This window comes from Hyperoodon ampullatus (assembly GCF_949752795.1).
Source record: "Hyperoodon ampullatus genome assembly, chromosome: 7".
Classification (NCBI taxonomy): Eukaryota; Metazoa; Chordata; class Mammalia; order Artiodactyla; family Ziphiidae; genus Hyperoodon; species Hyperoodon ampullatus.
Window position 1 is genome coordinate 9,571,567 of NC_136920.1, and position 10,103 is coordinate 9,581,669.

Sequence of the window (10,103 nt, forward strand, 5' to 3'; positions counted from 1 at the left end):
AGGCGTGAAACGTCCAGGATAAATAGAACCGCGTGGGGAGGAGAAAAGCCAGCTCCACCCTCGCTTAAAACAGTTGCCATCGGCACCAAAAATATATTACTATCTGTACATATGTCATCTTTTAGAAAAGAAAATAAAACCTCCTTGGCACCTTGTAGTTGATTTCTTAAAAATGAGGTGATATATGGCAAGGCCTCCCGCGTGCGCGCACGTCCACGGCTGTGCACACGCGTGCATCTCCCTGTCGAAGAGCAGTGCCCCGCAGCGCCCCTGCAGCCCTGAGCGCGAGGAACATGGCCGGGCGGGCCGCCACCAGCTCCTGCACGGCTGTTGTTTGCAGGGGTGCCCTCTGCCGGGGCGCCTGACTCTGCCGTCCATGGGGGACCAGCAGCCCCCATCCCCCCGCTGCTCCAGAAGCAGAAGACAACAGGATCGCCCTCACGTACCTCCTCTGGGAAGGAAGTCCTGTCTCTGGACCCGAGCTGCTTCAAATCGAAGGCAGCCCTGGCCCGCCCCGCCCCGCCCCACACTTACACACGTCTGCCCCCCAGACACCGATGCAAATGCGAGCAGAGGTCAGTGCCGGCCTGAGCGAGCACGTGTGCCCACGGGCTCCACGCCTGGTCACCGGCGTTCCGGCAGGAGGCTGCAGAGGGCGGGCTGGCCGGGCGGCAGGAAGGCGACCCTCGCCTTCTCGGGGCTGCCCAGGCCGGGGCGCCGCCGCTCAGAGGTGGTGACTGCTCTGCAGCAGGGAGGTGACGGTGTCCTGCAGGGCCACGGCCACCTTCTTGGAGGTCTTGCGCAGCAGCGGGCTGTCAGGGTGGCGCTCCTTCAGGTGCAGGACGTGGCCCTCCTGGCTCTCGGACGTGCAGCCGCACTCCTCGCACACGTACAGCTTGGCCCGCCGCTCCTTGTACGCGTACTTCTGCTGCACGCCGTGGATCTTCTTGAGATGAGACTCCAGGGAGCAGCGCTGCGTGAAGGCCTTGTCACACAGGCTGCACTTGTAGGGCCGCACGCCTGCAGGGAGGGCAGCGTTGGCGTCAGGGACCCGACTCCGCGGCAGAGGAGCGCCCGGAGGCCCGCCCGACTCCAGCTCCCCAGCGAGCCGCGGAGGACGTCCGCCCAGAGCTCCCAGGCCCCCCGGGGCCCAGGACAGCAGCGCGGTGGCCGCAGCCTTGGCCTCCGCCGGGCGGGCTCCTCTTACCGGTGTGGGTGCGCACGTGCCTCTTCAGGTCGAAGGTGTCGTTGAAGCCCTTCCCGCAGTAGGTGCATAGGTGCCTCTTGACGTCGTTGTGACACTTCATGTGGCGATTCAGCATGCGCTGGTACGTGAAGGCCTTCTGGCAGATGTGGCAGGTGAAGAGGTCTCCACTGGGAGTGTCGCCCAGGGTCACCTGTGGGCGAGGACGGGGTCTGTGACGGACACCCAGGAGTTGGGACTGCAGGTGGCAGACTGGGAGGACACACACACCAGCCCCCAGCCACGTGAGGAGGGCGGTGCCCACCCCAGAGGCCACACCTCTGTGCCGCTGGCTCCCAGAGGTCTGGTGGTGGGGCTGGAAGGAAGGTCCGCCTCCTGTTGGGTTCCTGAGTCTCTGCGTGGGGCCGCCACCCAGCCCCTTCCTTACCATCTCTAGAGATGGGTGTCCAGCTCCCCACAGAAACAGCCCGATTCAGTAACTCTACCTGTTAGAAAGTCCTCCCTTCACTGAGCCCAAATCTTTCTCTGTGGTTTCTGCTCTCTGTTCCCATTCTATACCTTAGGACAGGGAAGAGTGCCCACAACGCGGTCTCCGTGCAGCCTTCCCAGGCTGAGGCCACCGCTGGGAGCCTGGAGTCCCCTCGCAGGCCAGCCCAGCCCAGCCCCTGGCCTTACTTGAGCCTGACGTGGTCTGGTCTGACTGAGTCCCTTTGCCACCCTGATGACTCTCTTGCTTATCAACATTTTTCATTTTCTTTGTAATTATGGAACAGCTGTTCAGAAGTGGAGACGTGGCCTCAATGCCCTCTGTGAATGTTCAGAGGTTACTTGTGCTTTGTGGTGGCCTTGTCGCTGGCCACTCCTCCCGAGCTCCCTGGGCACCGGGTGCACCCCATCACCCTGTGCCTTCTGGCCCTGCACTGCTTCTGGCACCGGGTAAATACCTTGTTGCTAGCTAATCAAGCCCTTTGGGGTCAGGACTCGCTCCCCTGGCACATCTGCTGTCCTGTGCCCCCTGCTCTCTCTCTCCACGTGCTCCCTAGCCACTGGGATTAAGGGGTGGGAAGAAGGGCCCTCGGGGATCAGGGGCACTGTGTCAGCTCCCCGGCCAACCGCCCAGCACATGTCATGGCGATTCCCCTCTGGTTACAACATGTGGCCTCCGCAGGTAAGAGAGGCAGGAACAGCATTGCACGGCCAGTTTCCTTCAGTCTCTTGGCTCATAGGAAAGCTCCACGGGAGCCCTTCCTCTAGATGACTGCTTCCAGATCCCGGAGCTTTCAGGAATGCAGGCCCAGCCAGAGACAGCCCTGCTGTTTGCACGCTGGAAAGCAGGGGCATTCCTGTGAGCTCCTTCCTGCCTCGGCTGCTGAGCAGTGGGCGCTCACCAGGCCCCACCCCAGACACAAGGCTCTGGGATGGAAGCACACACTTGGGCGAGGCGGAGACTGCCGCCGGGCACTTGCGCAGGGAGTCGACCACCGAGCAGACTCCAGACCTCACTCTCAGGCGGCGGAGACGCAGGCCCAGGCCAGCTTGCAGAGCCAGGCTCACACTTCCCCGCTTCTCCTAGGACTTCTGTGTAAAGAGGTGCCTCCCCTCAAGACCAGAAACGAAGCTAAACAACCCCCAGAGAGGACTCCAAAGGGTTAAGCGTCTTTGGAACCTCACTGCTTCTTCCCAGCGCATGGGCGTTCTCACTTCCGACCCACTTCTCTTCTTTCCCACCCCCGTCCAGTGAGGTTCACTTCTCTGCAGAAACCTAGACCCAGATCCAAGGCCAATCTCTGCTTAAGTCTCATTTGTGCCACGTCTCGTGGGCTGGACCCAGGAGGATACACGTGCCCCTGGTCGTTGGAGACAGTGTGAGGGTCAGTACCTTCGTCTTGGTGCGCAGGAAGCCATGGTCCCTGCTCTGTGGGTCTGCCAGGCGGCTCGTGTCTTCGGAGGGCAGCTGGGCCACCACGCAGGGCCCGGGCGTCACACTATAGCCGGAGTTCCGAAGGCTCATGTCCAAAGCCAGGGGGCAAGAAGGGGGTTCGGCCACTGATGGCTCTGGCTCCCTGTAGGGCTGTGGTGGGCAGAAGCCTAGGCTGACTGGGAAGAGAAGAACAGCCAAGTGAGGGGCTTGGTGGAGAAAAGGGAATTGCATGGGATTTCTGGAAGGTTCCCTGGCGGTAAGCTGGCTGGAACCTGGAGCCGCTGTCCCACCCCTTGCAGGCATGTGGCAGAGCAGGGCTGCCCCCAGCCCACTGCATGCCGCACCTCCCTCCCCCCACCCCATTAAGGTAATTACAGGTGACGCCAGCTAAGCTCCACGGCCCACAGGCCTGCCCGCTGAGTAATTTGTGTCTTAGCGGAACTGGGAGGACCGAACCTGCCCTGCCAATTATTCTTCCCGAGCTGTCTGCCTGCCCCACCTGGGCCAGTCCCTCTGGATTCCAGACCTCATCCACACTCCTGCAGGGACAAAGGGCACCGCTGGAGGCCCTGGACCCAGGGACTCATCGCTGCCCCAGAAGGGTCCCGGTGGTCTGTGCCACTCCGGGCCTCTCTTCCAGGCAGATTTAGCTGCTGGCCGTGGGGAACGGGTGGTCCTAACCCCTCTCTCCTTCAGGGTGGTCTGTCCCTGACGTTGCAGCTCATTGGGGCTCCAGGCTCCCCACTCCCGCTGGCCCAGCTTAGCAGGCGAGCAGGCCGGGTAGGGCAGGGCAGGGCAGGGAGGAGGTCAGGGAGCAGCAGGTGGATGCGGCCTAACAGTCTCCTGGGCAGCCTGCCCAGCTGTTACGCAAGCCTCCCCCAGAGCAGGGACCGCTCACTTGCTTGGTCGCTGTGGCGCTTTGAGGGCTGGGCTCCCGCCCTTCGCACGGCAGCTGCAGGGATACCAGCAATACCGGCAGCCCTTTGACACGCTGCTCCCCACGGCAGACACCTCACGCTAAACAGGGCCGGAGAGGCTTGGCCCTCGTCCTGACTAGACAGGAGGGGAGCTCTCCCGAGTGACACAGAGGAGACAAGTCTCAAACCCCCAGAGCTGAGGCAAACAATCTAATGTTACAGTTTGGTCAGTATTTTTCTCCCGCAGAGGCTAAGCTAGGAACATTTTCCAAGGCTCAGAAGGAAAAATCAAGAGGGGCACAGGAAGGAAAGGATGAGTGGGCTTCAGGGAGAGGGACTTAGCAGATTGACTTAGGGTCTCAGACCATGAAGGAGGCCCCCTGCGCCCGCAGCCCCTGGCCGGTGAGTCAGTGGACGGGGTCCCAGGGAGGGGCGGCCCCCAGCAGGATGCAGCGGGCGAGGCTGGAAGCAGAGGACACACCCACGGCGGAAGGGCGAATATGAAGGCACCCAAGTTTCGGGAGAGACCCCCGCCCTCGCCCCCTTCAAACACAACAAAGTTCTGACGGGAAGAAGGCGCCTGCCCGCCACCCAAACCCGTTCTGCTGGCACTGGCGCCGTCTGTCTGTCCGTCTGGGGACTCTAATGTGCCACCTCATTCCGGGAGTTGATTCACCAGCACCTGGCCCTGGCCTGGCCTCTCTCCAAGCCCTGGACGGCTGGACGTCAGGCCGGAGCTCTCAGAGGCGCCCCCCCGCCCCCCGTCCTCCCACAGTGACAGCCGTCTGTGTACAGGGATAGGGCCTGCCGGAGGGTGGGCGTGTCAGAGTGTTGGCAGCTTCAATTTATGCCAGATTACCAGCTATTGAGATCTTGGCTGAGAATTCAAAACTGGATTACAATTTCCATTTCTCAATCCAGGTAGAGACAAACAGGAACCTCTACCCTCTTCTGACTTTCAGTATCAGAGAGCGAGATCAAGGCTCCCAAAAGTTGGAGCAGGGCCGCAGAGCCTGCACACGGAGCAGCAGAGGCAGGAGTGACAACAGGTGAGGGTTAACCGGTTTGCGCCCAAACGGGTTGTCACCCTTGGCTCCCTGGCTCCACTAGAGTGGGGTCCATGGTGAGGGTTCTGAGGATCTAAGCAGGTTTAGGGGGAGACCTGTTTCCCAGGCCTGCCTCTCCCGTTCCACAGAAGCCCTGAAATGACAGTGCTGGGGAACCGGGGACAGGGAGCGGGCCTGCCTGCTCTGCCCCTGTGCCGCTTTTCCCGAGCGAGGGGCAGGTGAGGCCGCCAGGGTGGGGACGGTTGCCTCATCCCACCCGCCCCGCCAAACCCGTCTTCCTGCCACCCCCAGAGCGTGTCCCTGCCACTGCGCCTATCACTGCGTGTCACCGAGCGGCATCAAGCAGAACTGGTTGGGCCCTGCTTGTGCTGCTCTCTGTCCCCTAATTAGATGTTTCCGGCAAGGTGGCGGCCGCTGTGGCTACTCATCGCCCGCCCGCAGCTGAGGAGTGTGGCAAGGTCCTCTCCCTACCCCCTCAGGGGCTGCACGGCTTCCCTGTCGGCTCAACATGCCTCCACCTGGATGACATGTGGGCACTGGGCCCAGAGCAGCTTCCCACCCGAGGCCTTCAGCAAGTCCCCTCTCTCTTGGATTGAAAGCTCCTGGCCCAAATACCAGACAGGGTGCCAGGGCCTACGCTATCCAAGGCCTCAGGCCAGGGCTGGGCACGAGGCCTGCCCCTAGGCTCTCTGGGGAGAGCGGGTGAAGCAGATGTGAGGACACCTAGCCACGGGCTGGGGCTGCTGCCGACCTGGAAGCGGCCGTGGGGGAGCCCAGTGTGTCAGCACAGCCCAAGCTGGCGTTAGGCGGTCTTGCACCCTTATCAGGAAGGGCAGGGTCCCCTGTGCCCGTCTCCTCTGGCCCCCAAGTCAGCTAGCAGGGGCCTGAAAGGGAGCCAGTGCCAGCCAACTGGCAGAGGTGGGCAGCCCTGGAAACACAACGGGCCCATCTCTCAGCCTGTCGTTTCCATTCTGTGAACGCCAAGTTTTCTCTCAGGCAGGATCTTCCCCCCTTTCCCAACCGTTCCTCATGCCGCGTCCACAGTGAAGTTAACCAACCTCACACCAGGGTGAACGCTGCAACCGGCGGAACCGTACTGTGTTGGCGTCCTTCCTTCCCTTCCTCCCGTGCAGCACGGGGCTGGCACCCCTGTGGGATGCCACACGATACTTGCTGAGCATGAAGAGAGTTAAAGAAGAAGCCTGACATCAACAATGGCCGTGCTTTGCTCCCGTCCTCCCTGTGCCCAGAGGACTCGGCCTCACCTGCTCTCTTTCTGGGACAAACAGTCTGGCAGGATTCTGCCTCAGGTCACCCAAGCTAGGGAAAAACAGCCTGGCAGCTTGGGTGACGGCACCCTGTGGGACAGCTAGGAATCCCATCTAGCCCACCGTACCCATCCGTGGGCTGGCTGTCTACCCTCCCAGCCTTGCACGGTCAGAGGCATAATCTCTCCCCAACTCCACTCCCTCGCGCCCCTACATGTGTACTCTGGGGCCCAAAGCTGACCTTCTCAGCCTTTCTAACTCGGCCCAGAAAGAGCTGCCCAGGTGCCCACACTGCCTAGTCAGAGCCAGGCTGAGGACGCTCCAGTCCCACGCACCTCAGCCTGGCTGCCCCCCCTGGGGTAGGCATGTGCTGATGAACTGGCAGAACGGACTGCAGACGCTCCGTCTGAAGTGGGGAGGTGGGGGTGCGGTTTTGGGGGGGGGAGGTAGGGAAGAGGCCCCAGGACGCTCATGGCTGGAGCATGTCATTCAGCTTCCAGGCCTGGTCCGCCCTCCAGTGCCTTCCTGGCCTTTTGAGATTCCTCTCAGCAGGGGCCTGGAGAGCCCCACTTCATCCCCATTCCTGGAGCTTCCCCTTAGGTCCAGGAGATGGAAATTAGCCCCTGGGTACAAGGGCCTGGGTTCATCCTCAAGAAACCAGCATCAGTCCCTGCACTCCACAGTCTATAATGACACAACGAAGGAGAAATGCCAGGGGAGATGGAGGGCAAGGGCTCGAGGGCCAGACAGGTGGCAACTTAACCATGAACCCTTTCAGTGCTCCTGGCGTGAGCGGTGCCGTCGCCCACCCCTGCAGCCTTCCAGGCCCTGTGCCCACTTCTGGGCTTTTCCCTCAGCTCTGGCAGGAGAGTGAGGCCCAGGGGACTGAGGGTGGGAAACCTCTAGAATTGTGCCTCAGAGAAGAGGCTGGAGTGCAGGTCAGACTGGGGCCCTGGAGTCAGAGCTGCCAGGCCGGGGCCCAGGATCTTCAGTCAGTAAACACTTTCTTTCCAGGCATTCTTTGCTGCTCTAAGAGTCTCAGGGGGCCCTGGCGGGAAGGTCAGACCTCAAACGCTTCATTCCCCAGCCCTCCCGGTGCCTCTCCCAGTGGGACCGGATGGGGTCAATGCTTACTTGGTCACAACGTGCTGAGTCTGTGAGGTGGGGTGAAGGAAACGTGCCCAAGCGGCTCTTAGGGTCACGGTCGGCTGGTGATGGAATGGCCCAGTCAGGGGACAGGCCACCACAAAACACACTCCCCACCCTCTAGCCATCTGAGGCACCCGAGCGTGGCCCGAGAACATTCCCTTTCTCATTTCCAAAAACTGTGGGAAAACTCTCTAGTGGGCCACATGGTTTTGAGAGGCAAAAGTAAGTTCTCTGACTTCTACTCTTTGCTTGAGCCCACAGAACTCTCCCTGGCAAACTGTCACCTGCACCTCCAGGTTAGACCCCACCCCACATTCGGGGTGATTCTGCAGAGTGAGCGGCTCCCCTCACCTGGACAGCAGCAGCAGGTGGCACAGACCATCCTGTGTACCTGATGGGACAGCCCCTGGGTGCAGGTCTCCCCTGCCACTCCCACTATGGCCACCAGAACTGTGCTGGGGAAAATCACTAGGATGCAAGGAAGTCAATGATTTGAACAAACAGAATTCCTTTGTCCTTTGTAAAAATCAACACATGGTCTGTTACTGATTGGGATGTGAAATAAAACTAAAAATAACAACACTCTAGTCTCGAGCAAGGCTCCGCTCACCTTTAACACAGTCCAAGTTCGGTTTATCAGATCCCAAGGAGCAGCTAAGCAGCAAGTCAGACACAGGTGAGGGAGGAGGCAGGAGCAAGGAAGGGGGGTCGCGTCCCTCACCCCCTCACATGGCCCTTCTGGAGGTGGAACACCGATCAACTCCCCAGGGAACTTGGAGAAGAAACTCTACACAGAATCCTGGGCCCACACCCTCCGCCTCCGGTGTGGAGGCAGGCAGCTCACTTCCCTTTCTGTCAGTTTCCCCACTGGGGTCATCAGGACTGCGGGCGCATTCCCACCTTTTAAGGAGGCTGTCGATAGGGGCCTAGGCACTTGAGATAAGGCTAAGCTGTGAAACACCCCACCGGCCCTGTAGGCCATAGGATCCTGACGGTCGTCAGGCCACCACTACATCCACAGTCTCCAACAATTTATTCAGGAGAGAAACCGAGGCAAGAGCCCTCACAGGGCCCCTCACCCCGCTCATTTCACCACTCTCCTACAAGGCCCGGGGCGATGCAGGAGAACGTGCAGATCAAGGGTCAAAGTCGGTTGGTTAATTACAACCTCTCCCCCGTTGGAGGCGCTGGGCAATGTGTTCAGCGCATCCCGCGCCCCACCCCCAAGGCCTGGGGAAGGGGAGTTCCGACGGAAACTGGCTCCCGACCAAAGCTTCTGTTAGGGGCGGGGGAGGACCGAAGGCGCAGAAGAGGTCTTGGGGCTAACGTGGAAGATGCCACTGGAGGAAGAAACAACTGGGGTTACTCATCCCCAGTTGACTCCCACGCTGTCAAGGCGTCTTCTGAAAATAAACTGGGTGCCCCAGCTTCCCCCGGGGCTGCTCCCTGGCTGTGGGGTGGGCTCCTTAAAACCCCTCTCAGCTCAGTGGTGTCGTCTGCAAGGTCGAAGGAGGCGCGTTTCTAACAGAGATGAGAGCCGATCCCACTTTTGTCTTCAGGGCTAGTGGGGTGCAGCTCGGCGCCTTCCCCACCGTCTCGCGCTCCCCACGGCTCGGAGCTCCTGCCTGCCCCACCCTCACGGGGACCTTCTGGCAGCCAGTGTTGTGGGTGAGAGGGAGAGATCAATGAAGGTGGCTTCAACTCTGAGTCTTCTCTTACATTTTGCACAAATCTCAGGAGAAACTCCAGCTCGCTCCCTGCCCCCCGAAGTGGCACCGCTCCAGTGCCCTCCTCCCGCCTCATAAAAGTCCCGGCTTTCGGGATTTACGACACGAGAGTGGAGGGTTGCCTGAGCGGTGACACACCCCGTTGCCTCCCCTGCGCCGCGGCTCGGACCGGTGGACGGGAGGGCGGCACCGCGCGGGCCCGCGCGCCTCGGACAGGCCTGCCTCCCGGCCCCCCGGGGTCCTGGGAACCGCTGTCGCCCCCACCTGGCAGCCCCCCGCGCTCACCCCCGCCCCCGCATGGCCGCTCCTTCAGCCGGCCCTGCCCTCCCTTCCCCCCGCGCCCGGGGTCGGCCGCGCCGCGGGCTAACGGGGCAGCGGCCGCTTAAACATTAAATAGGGCGCCCCAGCTGCGCCGGCCGCCGGGCTCCGCGCCATTGCGCCCCTCACGCCGGCCGCTCGACGGGGCCCCGCCGCCCTCTCGGCGGCGCGAGGCTCTGGGCGCGCGGACTGGGCGCCTCACCTGGCACGTATATCTCGCCGCGCTCCTCGTCGGGGAGCTCGCTCCAGTTCCTCCTGCACGTGGAGACGCACGTCTTCTTCACAAGAAACGCGCGGGGCATTTTCGAACCCTCCTCGCCGGGTACCGGCCGCTTCCGTAACTGGGGCCGGAGCAGTCCCACCTTTCCCTGGCCGGGCTGGAGGCGGGCGGGAGGCGGGCGGGGGTGGGGGTGGGGGAGGGGGAGCAGGTCGGAGAAGAAGTCGCCAAAGCGTCCCGCGTTGCGCCGCGAGGCCGTGACCGGGACGGCGCGCGCCCGTTGCAACTCGGCGGAGCTGTCGCCGTCCTCCGTCT

At 61.9% G+C, this 10,103-nt stretch overlaps 1 protein-coding gene across 1 annotated transcript; it reads right to left on the reverse strand.

The window, feature by feature from the left end:
• Positions 1-724: 724 nt before the first annotated feature.
• OVOL1 (ovo like transcriptional repressor 1) lies at positions 725-9,873 on the reverse strand (the record flags this gene model as incomplete). The annotated part of the gene is made up of 4 exons (XM_079708875.1): positions 725-1,020; positions 1,208-1,397; positions 3,084-3,301; positions 9,774-9,873. The coding sequence occupies 4 exons, from the start codon at positions 9,871-9,873 to the stop codon at positions 725-727; spliced, it is 804 nt and encodes a 267-aa protein (XP_079565001.1).
• Positions 9,874-10,103: the final 230 nt, after the last annotated feature.